The sequence below is a fragment of the Herpailurus yagouaroundi genome, unplaced genomic scaffold (genome assembly GCF_014898765.1).
Source record: "Herpailurus yagouaroundi ecotype Mexico unplaced genomic scaffold, PumYag 193, whole genome shotgun sequence".
Lineage (NCBI taxonomy): Eukaryota > Metazoa > Chordata > Mammalia > Carnivora > Felidae > Herpailurus > Herpailurus yagouaroundi.
In genome coordinates, this window is record NW_024412424.1 from 6,082,718 (window position 1) to 6,100,416 (window position 17,699).

General features: G+C 49.6%; 1 protein-coding gene across 8 annotated transcripts in view; it reads left to right on the forward strand.

The window, feature by feature from the left end:
* Nucleotides 1–254: 254 nt before the first annotated feature.
* The window catches only part of DHX30 (DExH-box helicase 30), a 31,570-nt gene continuing 14,125 nt past the window's right edge, over nt 255–17,699 (forward strand). The window contains exons 1-9 of one of the 8 annotated variants that reach the window (XM_040445224.1): nt 255–504; nt 2,588–2,682; nt 3,334–3,440; nt 4,559–4,613; nt 9,486–9,581; nt 10,697–10,725; nt 13,114–13,173; nt 16,693–16,823; nt 17,463–17,573. In XM_040445224.1, coding sequence (XP_040301158.1) covers nt 3,416–3,440; nt 4,559–4,613; nt 9,486–9,581; nt 10,697–10,725; nt 13,114–13,173; nt 16,693–16,823; nt 17,463–17,573 — 507 coding nt within the window. In that variant the 5' untranslated portion in view covers nt 255–504; nt 2,588–2,682; nt 3,334–3,415. Of the gene's footprint in view, nt 505–2,587; nt 2,683–3,333; nt 3,441–4,558; nt 4,614–9,485; nt 9,582–10,696; nt 10,726–13,113; nt 13,174–14,787; nt 15,011–16,692; nt 16,824–17,462; nt 17,574–17,699 lie in introns of those variants that run through there. The other 7 variants (XM_040445226.1, XM_040445228.1, XM_040445227.1 and 4 more) reach the window with 7 other exon arrangements.

Sequence of the window (17,699 nt, forward strand, 5' to 3'; positions counted from 1 at the left end):
GGCTCAGCCCTTGCCGGCCGGGGGCCGTGGGGCGGGCGCGCAGAGGACGCGAGAGCCCTCCAGCTCTCACACTGCGAGGGGCTGAGGCGCGGCGAGAGGGGCGCCGTGCGGGACCCCGGTCGCCCAAGCCCGCTCCCTCAGCTGCCCCACCGCTACCCGCGCGCCCACCCCTTCGGCGGCTCTGCCGGAAGTCCCGCCTGCGCCCACCGCGGCCGCCTCCCATTGGGCCCGGCGCCGGGGTCTCGCCGCGGGTTGGCCGTCCGGCGGCGTGAGCCCTGGGAGGCCTCTGCGAGCCCCTGCTGGGGGACCCTCTGGAGACCCGCTCAGAAGCGGGGTTGCCGCGGGAGGCGGAGCGGGGAGCGCCGGGGCTACCGGCGGGACTTCCGCCACGGGACCCGGAAGGGGCCGCGCCGCCGCTGGTGGGAGTTGTAGTCCGGCCGTGGTTGGGGGGGCCCGCGGCTCATGCGCGGTGCACCGAGGCTTGTTTCACATCTGTAACAACAGGTGAATTGGGCTTTTTATTCTCCCCTTTCGTGTCCCCTTGAGGAGCTTGCCGTGGCCGGGGGTGGTCGGCGCGAGGAGGGGCCCGGGTCCGATCGCCGGCTTGGCGGAGAGTGGGGCGGAGAAGCGGGCGGGCCCGAGGAGCAGGCCGGGCATCCTAGGCCTGCCCGCGAAGCCGGCCCAGCCGAGCCGTGGGCAGCCAGGCCTCGGCCTGCCGTTGCCATGGAGCCTGGGCGGGGGCGGGGGCCAGGCCGGTCCGCCGGGGCGGGCCTGGTAGCCAGGGGCTCCGCGGGGACCGCGGGAGAGGCCGCTTCATTGGCGCAACGACGCCTCCGCCTCAGGGGATGCTCCGTTCCCCGAGGCAGGGCCTGGAGGAAGCCCCCGGAGTGCCCCGGGACCTTTGTCTGTACCCCGTGCCGCCTGGACCGTTCGTCCAAAGGGAGGCCTGGTGCATTCTGGTCCCCCTCGTTTGCCCCTTTTTGCACCCACCTTGTCACTGCGGGAGGCCAAAGGGTGAGGTGTTCTTTGTTTGCTGGTGGTGACTTGCCCCATTTCGCAGGGGAAGACCTAATGCATGTTGGGTCCTTTGTTTGCACTGAACTGGAGTCCCAGGGGTCCTCAGAACCCCCAAGCCCCGAGTATGGCGTCAGCATGCTGTCTAGCTAGTCCTCGGGTAGCAACATTGGTCACCGTAATTGTGATGTTGCAAGGCAGAGATTGTCCCACTTTGCAACCCCAGTCCACAGGGGCTTGCCGTATACTGTGGCAGGTGGACTGCAGATGGCCAGGTGCAGACTCTCAAACTGTTTTTGGTTGCAACTTACTGGCCACAGGGAAAGGAGACATTGATGGTTTCCCTTGGTGTTTCTTTGAAGGCAATAAAGCCACTGTCATTGTGGGTCTTGACTACATCTTACAATTAAATCTTGGAGTTTTGGAGTTTCCAGGAGGGAGGCCTCTTTTCTTGATGGAGTTTATGGGAGTGCTCTTTATTTGTATAACTGTTTAAGATGCGGGAAACATATCCTTCACTGTATTTTTTATCTGTGTTAGGTTGCCCCTTTGCCTCCAAAAGATGTTTATTCTCCCAAGCGTTTTAGCTTATGTAGCCATGGTCCAAAGTTTATCAGTTGGACCCTTCTTTCCCCTTTCAACCTTTGTGTCACTATAAAATATTATTTCCAAGAATGAACCATGGGACATCTAGGCAACAGCATAATATCATGGAAATAATAAAAATATTGCAGTATTAAGCGTGTGAAGCTTTGGAGTCCAGTACCCAACTGCAGGTTTCCATTTTGCCCTGAGGCAGCTATAGGATCTTGGGCAAATTGTGTGACTTTCTCTGGGAAAATCTGCCTCTATTTCCTTCTCTGGGAAAGATCATTTCTGCCTCCCTAGGTAGTTGCATAGATTAACTGCTATAAAATCTATGGAAGTACTTTGTGAACTATAAAAATGATATTCAATGTCTAGTTGTTATTTTCATCTGGAAGAGCTTGATCTACCTTAGATAGGGTTGTGTTAGAGTCAATATAGGATTAGAACTCAAAACTGAAGCAGGTTGGGGTCCATGGGTGGCTCAGTTAGTTAAACATCCGACTTCAGCTCAGGTCATGATCTTGCGGTTTGTGAGTTCAAGCCCTGTGTCGGGCTCTGTGCTGACAGCTCGGAGCCTGGAGCCTCTTCAGATTCTGTGTCTCCCTCTCTCTGCCCCTCTGTTCATGCTCTCGCTCTCTCTTTCAAAGAATAAATAAACATTAAAAAATTAAAAAAAAAAAAACTGAAGCAGGTTTTGCTCTGGGCTCAGAGAAAATATTTTCAGGACTACAAACCCCTCTTTACCATGACATCTCTTTCTTGGTATCTTTGCAGGTGCTGGTGTAGGGTAGCTCATGATTTGATGGGTCGTGAGTGGGTCATGGCAGGTCCTGAAGTGAGACACCAGTGTGTCCAGTGTGTGTTTCACGCTATTAACAAAATGTGTCCTTGTTGTTAGAGTTAGTAATGAATTTCATTGGTCTGCAGCAACTTTATTTTCCCTGTGGGTCCCATCACTCTAGTGACCCAGGCTTCTATTTTCTAGGAGGAGGCCCAGCCTCGTGATGAGGAATAGCAAGGAGAGAATTCAGCTCCAGTTCAAAAGCCTACAAAATCTGAGACTGTCACTGCTCTTGTAAGGTAAGTTGATTTAGCCATGCACACATAGTGCTCAGCCACACTGTAAAGCAAAGGCATGCATTAAATCCACTTGTGACTATCTTGGAAGACATTAGTTAGTCGTTATGGAATCTTTCTGTCCTTGAATCATCCCACAGTGACTCTACCTGGAATTAAGCAGTGTTTCATTATGCAAGAAATCTTGACATAACATTATTTTACTTATCTCTGAATTATTTAACAGAAACTCTGCATCATAAAAGTTTCCAATATAATTATATTTCAAGGAACACAGCTTTTTTTTTTTTTTAATCTCTATGAAATGTTCTAGAGCTCAGTAAAATATCTCTGAAACATCCTATCTTGAATATCATATGTATTTTTTAGGCCAATACAGGTAAAGATAGTATTATGTGAGCCTTGGAGAGGGTCACGGACTTTTTAAAAGCAAAACTAAGAGTCTGTTTACAAGCAAATTGATTTACTCTTTCTTCGCAAGAAAGTATTGTCTCAAATAATAATCATTTACATGTTTTGGATTTTTATAGTACTCAGGTTTTCTTTAAGATTAGAATCTCAAATTACACCCTTTTTCTTTTAATTTGGGTAGAAGGAGTCTATAGAATGTAACTTCTTAAAATGAATTGTGTCCTTGTTGATATTGTATTGAAGTTTCCTCTCTGAGCTACCATATCCTATCGGCTGAAATTTCCGGCATCCCTGGGGGAGAGGAGGCCATCAGGGCAGACCTGCTATGGACCTGAAAGATTCGGCCCCAGGTCAGCCCTCCACCCCTATCCCCCACAATTTGAGAATGAGATGGGAAGGCAGTCAGGAGCAGAAGTGTAGGCCCCATTAGACTCCTTGCAATATTGGACATTATCCTGATTTGCTAAAACAGTGTGTAGATTTTTTTTTAAATTTTTTAAAATGTTTATTCATTTTTGAGAGAGAGACAGACACAGAGCACAAGTGGGAGAGGGCAGAGAGAGTGGGAGATACAGAATCCAAAGCAGGCTCCATGCTCTGAGCTGTCAGCACAGAGTTCATTGTGGGGCTTGAACCCATGAACCGTGAGATCATGACCTGAGCTGAAGTCAGATACTTAACTGACTGAGCCACCCAGGAGCCTTGTGTAGATATTTTTAAACTAAGGCCACATAAGGTTATGCACCAGTCCAGGAGTACTACATTATTAAGAACATCTATAAGTGAGTTTGAGTATTTTTTAAACAAAATTAATAAACTGGAGGTGTTATTTATTTGTATGCGTGTATGATTTAAGTCTCTAGGTGTACTCTTCAGTTAAATGATCAAAATGCACCAAAAGTTTTGCTCAAGAGTTGAACTTCAACTTCGTATTTGTTATTTCATAGACTCTACCGTGAAGAAAAGCTTTGTATCTTGAATCACGGTAGTTACTCTTGATATTGCTGTCCGGTCCCACCCCTAGGGGCTTGACCTAGTTGTGTGAAAGCCCAGTAAACCAGTTTGTCTATAAGGCACTCGTTAGTCCCATTTGCTGATACCACATGAGGAAAGGGGTCCATGTAGAATTTCCTTTCTTCCCAGAAATCCCAGGAAAGCTGCAAGTACTGTGATGAAGTGGAAATATGTCTCTCAGGATAAAATACCTCTCGTTCTGTTTAGCAGGGTTCAGGGAGTTTAGGACAGAGAAACGAAGAAAGCTCTTAATGAGTAAGAAACAAAGACATGTAATTACTCTAGAGTGGAGATGGTCCTTCCATCCTTAAGAGTGGGAGCAGCAGTTGGGACTCATCAGTGAAGAGCTTCATTTTTCTCACCTTCTGGAAAGTGCTCTCTGTGTTATTGAAGTCTTCTCTGTGGGATCCTCGACCAAGAATAGTAACCATTGCCTCTCTGCCCTCCTTCTTAGGATTCCAGCTTTCCCACCTGGCCAGAAATGTTCAGCCTGGACTCATTCAGAAAAGGTAAGAATGTAGCTGTGCTGGTGACCTCATGCTCTTCCTCCCTGTGACGGGCAGCTGTGAGGGCTATGAAGATCCCTCACCAGTGTGTAGTCCTTAGACCCCTTTTTTGTATGACTTTCCAAAGTCCATTCTCTGCCTTCCTCTTGCACGGGGCTTATAACCTGTGTCTGAGTCCTTGTCAGAGTACCTGTGTTCATTTGCCGCCCCTCCCCCCGAATATCCTCTCAGACACACTCACTGCTTTTTGAAATCCCGTCTCTTTTTCTAAGCCAGCGTTTTACACCATTTCCTCTGTGAACCATTCTTGATTCTGTCAACCAAATGCAACCTCTCCTCTGTCTGATTTCCTCAGCACCAGATCTGTACTTTCTTGTGCTTAGTCTATTCTGAATTAATCTTTGCATCCGTAGATTAGAAGCTCCCTGTAGCCAGGGCCTGTTGGGCTCCTTCATCGTCCGTTGTACCTGGCACAGCATTGTGCACAGGGTAGGTGTCAATAAATGCTGGTGGAAGCGGATTGAGTCATTTTTATATTAGTGGTTGTAGAAGCTGGCAAGTTTTGGAATCAGTGCTCTCCAGCAGATTGGGTAAAAGGGTTGCATAAGCAGTGTCAGGACTGAGCCATGGCTGGGCCGAAGGGTAGCATTCATTCCTGCTTTCAGGAAGTGCTGTAGCTGGTGAAGTCTTCAAGGGCCGTACCCCAGGGAGCTTTGCATATCTTAGGAGCAGGACTTTTCTTCTTTAAGGGAACAGTGAGTAAAAGTTCTTCGCCTCTATTGAAGCTGACCACCAGGCACCTGTCTAGTATATTTTACAAATCAATGAACACCATACAGGCCTTCCATAACTGCTGATTAAAAAGGTCCTCCCCATTGTGTCTCCTCTCCCACTTATGTTCCTACAGGCCTGGAAAACCTTGCCCTAGTGCTGCCTGTTGAATGGGGTCAGAAGGAGGGCTGGATATACCGGAGCTCAGAGCAGCCTCTTCTTGCCTCCCTGTTTGTTTTTAGCCACCTTGTCTGTTTTCATATTGCATGAAAAAATTCATCTCTGTCATCTTGGTTTTGCTGGTTAACTATCTGAAAAGGGAAACATTGGGTTTGAGATTAGTGTGCACAGCACATTTTGAGCTGAAAATTAAGTACACTCAATTGCCTTGTGTTTACTGGTTAATCAGTGGGCTTCGTTTTCCACCCACTTGTGAAAGTTGGATGCAAATAAGTTCTCTTATGGTGGGAGTGCCTGAATGGACAGCACTGATTTTGTAAAGAGGTAGGAGCCCCATGAAATCATAATCCTCCTTTTTTCTGCATTACTTAACTCCCCCATGATAGGGAGATGGTGAGAGTGAGAGAGTTTGGGGGCAAAATTCCTGTATAGCATTTGTGATTTTTCTTTCTAGGCTGGGGATTGATTTGTTCAAGAGGCTTTTCATCAGGGGTGACACGGTTAGCATTCAGTTTCATGGGAGACAACAGCCTCACTGAGCAAAAGTTCTGGAGCCAGATGCCTGGGTCATGTCACACTTCTACACCCTTGGTGGCCAAGGCTGGAGGCAGGTGTTTGAGCCTCTATGCCTCCATTTCCTCACGATGTAAGTGGGTTGGATCATAGTACCTGCCTCGTCGGGTTGTTTTAAGGATCAGATGAGTTAATACGTGTAAAGAGCTTAGAACAGGGCCTGACACCTGGTAAGTTCACAAGCCATGGTACTAAGTAGCTTCAGGATGTAATAATCAGACATAGTCTGATTTAGGACCTTACTTTCCACACAGGTAAGTGTTATATTCTTAACAACAACCATTTTATGTTTGAAGGTCTCAGGGTAAACCATTAATCAGAAAGTTTACTCCCTTGAATATTTTCCTTCAGGCAAACGTACCTTTTCTTTTCTGACTATAAGGCTGACTGCTCTTTCCTGTCTTCTGAAGGCTGGTATCACTTGTGGTTTGCACCATAACCTTGACAACTGGTCATGTGTGGCCTTGTGGCATTTTTATTGTTGTGTAGGACTGTTCTTTATCTCTCACGGGGTTTTTATGTTTCTTTGCTCCTTATGATGAGATTATTAGCTCCATAAGGTGTCACGAATCTTGAAGGGAAACGTCACATAGTGGAAAGCTTGGGTCAGACTGGCTGGGGTTGGAATCTGGTCCCCACTCACACTAGCAAGGTGGAAACTCCCTGATCCTGTTTCTCAGCCTCTATCTTCAGAGGTATAATGAAGATTAGGGATAATATAAGAAAAGCACTTGGGTGTGATCTGTCCCTAGCCCTCAGTCTTGAGTTGGCAGGCCCTTGATACATGTGAATAGATTGATCTATTTGAGGTGCAGCTCTGTAGCCGGTGTTTTTTGTTTGTTTGTTTAATTTTTATTTAATTTTTTCTATGTTTATTTTTGAGAGAGAGACAGAGAGACAGTGTGTGAGTGGGGGAGGGGCAGAGAAAGAAGGAGACACAGAATCTGAAGCAGGCTCGAGGCTCTGAGCTGTCAGCACAGAGTCTGACACGGGGCTCGAGCTCACACACCATGAGATCATGACCTGAGCTGAAGTCGGATACTTAACTGAGGGAACCACCCAGGCGTCCCTGTAGCCGGTGTTTTGCAGGAGAGTGACAGCCTGGCCTCAGCATGCGGTGTGCTGTGTGGCTGCACGATTGATCACCTATGTACGAGACGCTAGAGCGGAGACAGCTATGTGTCAATGATGTTTTCTTGTACTCGGGAGCTTACAGTCTCAGTGGGATAGGTCATTTGATGGATCCGAAGGCAGTAGCCATAGCAGTTCCCTGCAGCACTGTGGACAGTGGCCCCCTGGGTCTGTGGTTACCGTCTTTTCTCTTATGTAATTCAACAGAGCTGCCAATGCCTCCCAACTAGTGTGCGTGTGTGCCTGGTAAGTGGCCTGTTACTGTCTTTGCCAACATCCCAACACAAGTTTCTTGTCTGTCAGCAGTAATGCCATCAGAATCAGGCCTCAAAGAACAAGCTGAGTCTTTTACAGGCGGCACAAACCTTTGAAAAACACTAGATCAACAGCAAGAATGTGCAATTTTCCTCCAGCTCCACGGTCAGAAGAGGGCCCAGTGATGTTGTAGGATTATAACACCCCCCCATTACTGAAAATGCCTAATGAAACAAATAATCATCAAATCATTTATTCTTTTTGTTTGTTTTCAATCCAGCCTCCCTGGATATGAATGAGAATCCTGCTCAAACAGGACTGGAGAGGTTGAGCTGGTCATTTTCCACCTTAGTTTCAAGATAAACCTTGATCCTAGATACTTTGTTCCAGAATACCCTACAGGCATTTCTGCTGTAACCCTGGGTGTGTGTTTTCTGCAAAATCACGCACCTCTGATACTATAAGAGGGCTTGTGGGAAAGACAGAGTTGAGGCAATAATACAGCTGCAAGTTTATGGCCACAGTGTGAAAGCAGCAGTCCCTGGCACCTGGGAAGATGCTTTGGACTGCCGAGGCAGGCAGCTCAACGTGATGCTAAAAATGTGCAAAGTGCGTTCTAACGGGAAGAGCTGGCAGATGCTGAGGCCGTGCAGGTGGCAGTGGAGCTGTGAGCCTGTGGGGCTGCCACTAAGGAGTGTGTGCAGCTGGCAGTGTGGGGGAGGAGGACCTCAGTGCAGGTACTTGCTTTTCCCTCCAACATTTTATTATGGAAATTTTCAAAACTACTGAAATGTTGAAGTCATTGTATAGTGAACACCCATCTGTCCATCACCTCGATTCCCTATAGGCACTCCATTTTAATTTTTAAAAAATACAGTTGGAAGGATCTTTTGTTTTCCTGCTCTAGATTATAATTCTACCTCTGCTATTTCAGTCCCCTTGCCTTAGGAAACTCAACATTCGAACCAAGTGTTCTCCTGTTTTACTGTTATCATTCCCCTATGTACCAACTGTGTACAAGCCAATTTGCATTATGGAAATGGGTATCACGGTAGCAGAACAGACTGCTGCTTAAGCATGTAGTGTGTGTGGCTGTCTCTCTCTGCTCCTCTCCTGCTCCATTTAGTGTACTGAAATTAGTGGGGCACAGAAAGCAGAGAACTCATGCACCCTTTCCCCCAGACCCAGTGATTCTCTGGCGTTGTCACCATGTAGGTGATGTTAAACACATGGAGCCTTACTTACCCATACGTGCCCACCTTCCCACGGGACAGTGATGTTCATGTATATCAAAGTTTTGGAACTTAAAAATGTGCTTTGTAGGCCACTGACCTACAAGTAGTATTTAATCTGCAAATGAATGAAAGTGTTTGGAGTGGCAAGTCATTAACTTTTAGAAAGAGGGAGAAGACTGGTAAGTGTGGGTCTGGTCTTGGCTTTCAGGGAGGACCCCAGCAGTCAGTTGGTCCTTCTCTTGCCCATTTCTTAGAGGGAAAGAATAATTTGAGATCTGGTAGCTAACGTGGTCATCTGGGAACCCACAGCAGATACAGGGAGAGCTACCGTAAGTGGATGACAGATATGGGGATTTACACGGTACCATGATTTTTCAGTTTTTACTTGTTTTCCTGTCTCATCCTCATAATTCAAGACTATAGAGGATGATGTGGGATGGGTATTGAAGTCACATAAGGTGGCTTTGCAAACAGGGAGAGTTGAGGGCTCTTTTGAGAGTCAGGAAGGGATCTCTACAAAGCTATACTATATCACATCCATATAAAACAATTGCCTTCCTTCTGTGTGGAATTGGTGGCACTGTTTCTCAGAACCTGTGACTGGCTCAACAAACCGTCCAGCAGCCCTGCTGCCCAGAGCTCCTCACAGATGCTCTGGAGTGAGTGTTCAGGGGTCTGTAACTGGGAGGGGTGAGAACATGTCACCCTGATGCCCTCTCTCTTTCCCCAGATCGGGCCCAGCACAGGCAGCGTCAGTGCAAACTCCCCCCACCCCGCCTTCCACCCATGTGTGTCAACCCTGCCCCTGGAGGGACCATCTCTCGAGGTAAGGGAGGAGCCTTGCCTCCAGCATCAACTTGGTCCAGGGTCTGTGGGGAGGTGGGTGGTAGTGGGAGCCCAGGTACCAGGGTCATGGTCCTCTGGAGACCAAGTGAGAAGTGGGGCTAGTGGAGCTGTTGGAACCCTCAGGGGAGAGATCATTTGGAGAGGTCTGGGTTATTTCATGATCCTTGGCCACGTGGCTTAGACCCTATGGTCTCATCAGGCCTCCTTGTGTGACCAGGCATAAAGCCTAGGCTCAGTCTGGGTGTTCAGCACTCGTGTGGAGAATCTGCAGGGCTTGGATCTTCTAGGCAGTCCCTGGCTAAGGTGGTTTAGAAAGGGCAGGGTGCTTGTAGCAGGGCCAGAACAGAAAGCCCTAGCCAGGCCCAGTGTCCTCCATCTTGGAGGCTTTGGGGATGCCTGGAAGATCCCCTTCTATCACCCCCCATTCCTCAAAGCACTTTACTGACATTAAAATGTTTTTTTAGTCTGTGTGGCAGGGTAGGCTCTCCCTTTGATTGGGGAGAATGTCAGAGCACCCAGACAGGTGATAACTCACCTCAGGTTCCACTGGAACCCAGGGATGGGCCAGGAATAGGACCCAGGGAAGCATCTCTGCCTGTGAGCGTCTCCTCTCTTCCCTCAGACTTAGCTCTTTTCCAGGTCTGCTAAGACCAGTGCTCTTGGTGGCTTCTTGCTTGTCCTAACAGCTGCCCCTCTCTGCCCCATTGGCTGCCTGTTCACACCCCTACCCCAGCTGCCTAGTGGAAGAACGCTAATTTAGATCACAGAGTCTTTGCCTCATGTGGAGACAGCATTCCACTTTAGGTTCTGTCTGTAAAGTGCTTTGAAGGTCAGGAGCTCAGGAAGGGTTGGGGAACACAGGGCACCTCAGTTTGCACAGCACATGCTGCTGCCCTATTCCCATGCAGTTTCCACATGTGATGCCCTCCTGTTGCAGTGGCCCTGACTCCACACAGCAGCATAGAAATAAATATTTCCAGCCCCCTTGGCCATTTGACTTAGATATTAGAGAAATGCCACCCCCCTACCATTACCAAAACAAGAGTTGATTGCCCTTTTTTTTTTCTTTCTTAAAATGCCCTGTAACTCGAAAAGGCTGAACGTTAACATTTCCAACATGGCAGGTGAGTGGCTTTGAGAGTGTCAGATGTGCTGTGGCTAAGCTTAAAGATGGTTAGGTGGGATGAACCAGGCCGCATGACTAGGCAGTGCCTCCTTGAGCACATGCAGAGAAGGCTGCTGTGCTTGGTGGGGGTGGGGAAAGGGAGGCAGCTGCTCCTGGTGGGGGACAGTCCCTGCACTGTCTTCCCTGGAGGAGCACAGACCCCCTGAGCCCGATTGTCTCCTCACAGCTGCGCCTCCAGAAGGCATCTGTGGGTGTATGTATCTTTGCCTCCCTTCTCTCTCTCTCTCTCTCTCTCTCTCTCTCTCTCTTTCCCTCTCTCCCTAAAAAAGTTTCTTGCCTCCATTTCTTCATCCCAGAGGCAACAGACCTCTTAGTCCACCCCTGACTGTTGGACCTTTCTGCCATGCTTTCTGATTCCCTGGAGGCCTCACTGGTGCCTCTGCCTTTAAGAAGGAAGTGTGTGGCAGAAATGGTCTCTCTGGTGTTCAGATAGGAAAACAGCACTCAGAAATGGTGGCCACTTGAATAGGTTTGGTCCCATCAGGGTCAAATTTGGAATTGGAAAAAGCTATCACCTCCTTTCGCGGTCTACCCCCACTCTACTGCCAACCTCTTACCAAGGCCTCTTTCATAAAGGGGGAAGAACTTAAGAGCCTCTTCTGCCAGTCTTTCCCACCTACCTGGCTGTGAGACATAGAGCACTGGAGAGTAACAAGGGATAACACCCCTTCTGGCAGGATCCTGGGGCCACAGGACTAGTCCTTCCTGTTCATTCCCTCATTCAAATGTGTCCCCTCTTCTTGGTGCGATAGATTTACCTTGAGGGACCCTGCTGTGGCTTTACATATATGGACAGAAAAGCTGTGAGGATGGGTAGTGTGGTCAGGGTGGCCACCTGGCTCCTGTATCTACCTTTGCCTTTCTTGTTGCCAGCCAAGGGGACCATTTCTTGCCATTTTGATCATCCACAAAATCTGTGGTTGAGTCCATTGACGAAATGTTGGCTGAGACGCTCCTTCTCACTTTCTCTCCAGAAGTTCTCCGGTCTGCCCGAAGTCTGGACTATCTTGGGCTTCCTCTTTTTTTTTTTTTTTTTTTTAATGTTTATTTTTGAGAGAGAGAGACAGAGCATGAGCTGGGGAGGGGCAGAGAGAGAGGGAGACACAGAATCCGAAGCAGGCTCCAGGCTGTGTGCTGTCAGCACAGAGCCCAACGCGGGGCTCGAACCCACAGACAGTGAGATCACAACCTGAGCTGAAGTCACATGCTTAACTGACTGAGCCACCGAGGTGCCCCTTGGGCTTCCTCGTAATTGCTTTTTCCTGGGGCTTCTGAAGTTTAGGGTCCTAAAACATCCTCCTGTGTATTCAGCAGATCCTTTACACTTTAATTCCACACTGCCAGATGTTGTTTAGCATATTTAGTACCAGATGTCATGCTTGATTCAGAAATGAACAGCGAGATCCCTGAGCCAGTGAAACGTCTTTTTTCAAAAGTTTCTTCCTTTTCACAGGCAAAGGAGTCACTCCCCAAAGAATGGAGAGTGGAGGAGAAGTCTTTAATTTTGGTGGAAAGCAAGAGGGCATACCTGAGCCCTTCTAACTTTCTTCAAGATTCTCTAAGGCAGGAGTCGGCAAACTTTCTTTAAGGGTTGGAAAACACATATTCGAGGCTTTGTGAGTCATATGGTTTCTCTTGCAGCTCCTCAACTCGGCTGTTATAATGCAAAAGCAGTGATAGATAATACATAAACAAATGAGCATGGCTATGTTCCAATAAAACTTTATTTATAAAAATAGGCAGTGGGTGGATTTGATCTGCAGACTGTAGTTTTGCAGCCTCTGCTTTAGACCAAAGGGGAGAAGATCACAAAACCAGAAGGTTTTCAAGAGCTAGTATAAGGGTTACCCTCATTTTACAAAAGGCAGTGAGGTTTGTGGAAGTGAAATATTTGCTCTAGGTGATACCAGCTATTAGAGCCCAGATGCAGTAAGTGAAATAGAAAAGGGGGACAAGGTCCCTGAGGACCAACTAGTTGGTTGGTATCACGTGATGCTTTTTTTTAAACATAAAATTTCAAACATCTGTTTGAAATATGTTTTTTGAAATAGATAAAATAGTATAGTAACACCCCCCTGACCCACCCATGCACTTATCACCCTGGTTGAACAGGGTGTCTCTCCCTCCACTTTGGCCCCTTGGGGAGCAGATCCAAGAAATCATAGCATTCTCACCTCAGCCTAAGTGGCTGTCAGAGTGCTATACTGAGGGCCTGCTGAATGAAGCACCATGATGGGCCCAGGGCCTGCTTTCAGGTGTGTGTGGGGGGAGGGGGCGGGGGGGGGGTCAGGGAATGTCTTTCTGTCTAGACTTTTGTTTCCTTCAGCTTTCAGAAACCACAGTTTTCAAAATTTGGCCTCAGCCCCTAATGCCATGACCAGTCTTGGTAAGCCTCTCGATTCTTTTGAGGAAATTTGGGCTGATAACAGTCCTTGAAAACTATCCTGAAGCTGGGTGGATGCCTTGGCTTTTGGCAAATTAGAGTGCCACTTGCCCAAATTCAAAGCAATTGTAGAACTGTATTCTGCCCCAACGGTCTTGCCACCTCAATGTGGATGATCTAGATAGGGGTGTTTGATACAGATGGTGGTATCCCCTTGTGAGGTCAGCCCACTGCTGCCAAGGCCACCTTCCCCTTTGCCCCTTTCCTGCTAGAAGCTCTCTGAGGAGGGAAGGGAGGAACTGGAGTTGAAGCTGCCCCACCCTGCCCTGGGTCTGTCTTTAAGGGATCTGTCCTCTCTTGTCTCAGACCTCAGTGGAGGGACTTCTCTAGAGCGCTGTGCAGAGCCGCCTTCTAGACATTCCCATTTCATCCTGACCAGAGCCATACCAAATGAGTAGAGCAACTATGTCCTCATTTTCCCAACTGATGAAATTGCCCAAGGTTCACAGCTGGCAAGTGGCAGAGGTTGGACTAAGCACAAATATTAAGACTTAAATCCTATGTTCTTGACACAGGCCAGCAATTCCAAGTGTGGTCTCAGACCTGTAGTCTCATTATCATCTGGGAACTTGTTAAAAATGCAGATTCTTGGGCCACACTACAGACTTAATGAATAAGAAACCTTGTGGGGGGGGGGGGTGGCTTCCAGTAATGTTTTCACAAGCTCTCCAGGAGTCATCAGAGTCAGATCTAGAATTATAAAACAAACAAACAAACCCAGCCCTCGCAGCTTATCCCCAGCTGCACTGCCAACCTCTAACTAAGCCCCTCCCTGTCACTGTCACTGCCCCAACATGCAGATTCTGTGTCATTCCTAGCCGAGCCAAATCTCTGTTCCTCAGTGCCATACGAGGCAGAAGGGGAACGAGCCTGGCTAGAACCCAGGCATTGTAGTTTGGAAACAGAATTCCATTTGGCTTTCAAACAAGTAAAAAAACAGCAGTCTCAGACTCGCACTGCTGGACCATCTCAGTTCTTGGCCACGTTTTCCAAGTCTGGTATTTTTCACTTTGACTCCAGCCCTGGGATTAAAACTGGTCTTATGTTCAAGAGGTCTTGCCTGTCCTGGATGCGGATTCTCCATCAGGGTTACTTTGTAAGCCATTAAATGAGATGGGAGTGCCCTGGTTTCGCAGTTATCCTCACTCTTAGGTCTGGAGTGCAAGCCAGTTTGTCAGGGCACGTGAGAGGTATTTATGAGCAGTGGGCGGGACCTAGAAGGAACTTGGGAGTTCGTCTCCTTGGATGGACGTTGAGCTAAGGCCTGAACTTTTCCCAAAAAGCCCCCTTACGTCTCCCTGCCCCCGATTCAGACAACGAGCCTGTGCGTTTGCGTTTGCCGGGAGAGTGAATTCACCTGGGTGCCAGCGGTCCCAGGCTGCCCACGAAGTGATGAGCCCGGGGGGCGCGGGAGGCTCCGGCTGAGTGGGCGGGGAGCGCGGGCTCCGAGACCGCCTCCGCCGGCCCCCACCGCCGGTCCTCCCGGCCGCCAGGGGGCGTTCGGGTCGCTGCTCCCACCCTCCCGCCCCATCCCTGCAGGGCTCCGCGCCCGCGGGGGCCGGCGGGAGCGCGATGGCGGCCGCCAGGAGGTTCATGGCGCTGGCTGCCGGCGTCGCTCCGCGCCTGCGACCGCCGGGTCCCCGCGCCGCCGGGCGACAGGGACGCTCACGCGGCCTGTCGTCAGGCTGCGCCCGCCCCGATCACACGAAGGAGGCCGCCGAGGCCGAGGCAGGGGTGGCCCCCAGCGGGCCCGGGGAAGGCGACGGAAGCATGGTGAACGGTGAGGGCGGGGGCGGTCGGGCCGCGACGCCCTTGGCTTCCGGGGCTTGCAGAGCTGGGGGCGCGGGCCGGGGTCGGGCTTGGCGGGCCGGGGCCCCTCTCCGCTAGGGGCCGAGGCCGCCGGCCGCCGGCGGGCCGCAGTGCTGCTGTTGTAAAGCTCAGTGTGGCACAGGCCCAAACGGACCCCCAGCGGGGAGGGAGGTTCGGGGATTGGAGCGCCTGCACCTGGCAAGAATAGGTGAGAGGCGCGGTACCTCGAGGGCGCGGGGAAAAACAGGAGAACGTCCGTCTCTCGCCCGAATGGGTGGTCAAGGGTTAGAACATCGAGGGTAAGCACACGCTCACCAATGTGAGAAAGAACCCAAAATACACATGGTACTTGAGGACCTGAGGTAGAGACCGAACGATTCCCATCGCTGTGTCTCCTGAATAGCCCAGGAATGAGACTGGTGAGAGCATCCCTGCCTAGCAGCGATGGATAGAGAGGGCGGGCCTCTGTGGGAACCCCTTTGAGCCTATTTAAATAGCGGTCTGAACGCTTGAATCTCAGTTGCTTTATAAGTTCTTTAGAGGGATGCAGGGTCAGGCAGAATTCTCCCTCATGGCCAGTTGTCACAGTCATCTGCTGCAAGGAAACAGTCTCAGCTCAGGAATAGAATTACGTCAGAACTCCTGGAGGAGCTTTGTCAAAATACAGTGGCTTCCCCAACATCACCACCATTCCTAAGTGTCTGATGAGGATCAGGGTGGCCACTTGCTCTGAAAACTGTCCCTAGGTGATTTATGACTGATGCATGCAGGTGCACATGAACAAAGTTTCTTTTGGGGGCTGGTTTAAAGCTGAATATAACACCAGAGACTGTGGGTGGAGAACGAGAAGGCTTCCTGTCACCTCTGCCAGTCTCTGACCCTGCATCTCTCGAAGGGCCACTTTGGTGCTTTGGGGCCCTTACTTCTGATTTTAGCCACTCCCAGCTAAGCCTGGTGTCTGGCACAAGCTGCTTCTAGTTGGACATCTCACCCATTTGCGCTCTGGGATTGATCCAAAGTACAAGTGAAAAACAAGCGAGGTACTTCTCATGATGCCTGCTGCATCCTGCCTCCACTTGACTCCAGTGAACTTGGGGGAGGAATAGCTTATGCAGAGGTCTTGGTTGTGGAGACCTCTGATCAATATCCCTACACATAATCTGGCTCTTAGAGGCCTTTCGCAGGGTGCCGAGGTACAGTTGAGGGCTGGGCCTGGTGTTCAGACTTTGTGTGTCTTTTGTTTTAGGAGGGGCCTCGCATTGTCTTATCTCCAGTTTGTGTGTGTGGTGGATTTTTGTTTTGTTTTTTGTTCGGTACCTTCTTTGAGACATCAGACGAGGGGGATGTGTTGCCACCTAGGCTTCTGTAGCTGATATGTTAAATCAGGAGCTTGTGGGGAAGAGGATGCTGGCTGGTTCTCCTCTGTGGTGTGTGGCTCACTGGTCTTTCTTCTGGAAACGGTTGTGCAAGTGGGTCTGGTCACGCACTGTCCCTGAAAACCATGAAGCCGTTCCTCCTTCTCCAAGATGCTCCCGGGTGGTTTGGGGTCACAAGCCAACATCCTCAGTATCCAGCCCAGGGTTGTCCTGATACGTACCCCATGGGTTTTTTAAAAGAAAAAAAACTATAATGCTTTTGTTCTTATTTTCTTAGCTTCTAGGGACCTATTAAAAGAGTTCCCACAGCCCAAAAACCTTCTCAACAGTGTAATTGGAAGAGCCCTCGGCATCTCACATGCAAAAGACAAATTGGTCTACGTGCACACGAATGGACCGAAGAAAAAGGTAACTCACTGGTGGTTGGGAGACGTGTTGGTCTGACTCTCAGGAAGGAGGCTGGCTGCCGTCTTCTCCCTCAGGTTTCTTTGTCAAGGAGGCCATAGAGTGGGTTTTGCAAATTGTACATGGTCAGCAGAGAATCTCAAAGCAAAGCTAGGTTTGAAAAAGAGCCTGGTTTAGAGAAGGGGGAACTCAGGGCAGGTGAGGCGAGGAGTCTGTTCTCATCTTGTGTGTGTCAGGCCTCTGTACTGATCCCTGGTTTTGGTCCCCTGTTGACTAACTGGGACTGCAGAGGGTTAGAGTTGATAAAAATTCCTGTTCCTAGAGTCTTGTAGGTCCTGGGACCCACAGAAGCATGCAGGCAAACCATTCTGAATGAAGATTTTTAACAATAAAGATGGGTCCCACCTTGCTCTCTGGCTAGAACATGGCACTTTGAAGAAGCCAAACATCTTGAGGTGGGATGAACGGCTTGAGGACGGGAAGGTTAGAGCCTCACGGGGGTTAGCCATGGGCGTGGGGTGCTGCCTGCACTCGGCTCTGCTGCCCGCAGGCCCACAGCTGTGCCGTTCGCACTCCGTGTGATTTACAGTAGCTCTGCAGTCTGGAAAGGCGACCATCCTCATTCTGTCTTCTCTTTCCCAGAAAGTCACCCTCCACATAAAGTGGCCCAAGAGCGTGGAGGTAGAAGGCTATGGCAGCAAGAAGATCGACGCTGAGCGACAGGCTGCGGCCGCGGCCTGCCAGCTGTTCAAGGTGACCCTTCCCTAGCAAAAGCCAGGCAGACCTCCATCCACCCTGGGAAATTCCTTGCCCCTGGCTCTGATGGTCTTTCTGGTGCCACGTGCATGTAGGTGGAAGCTGACAGTGTTCACTCACTCA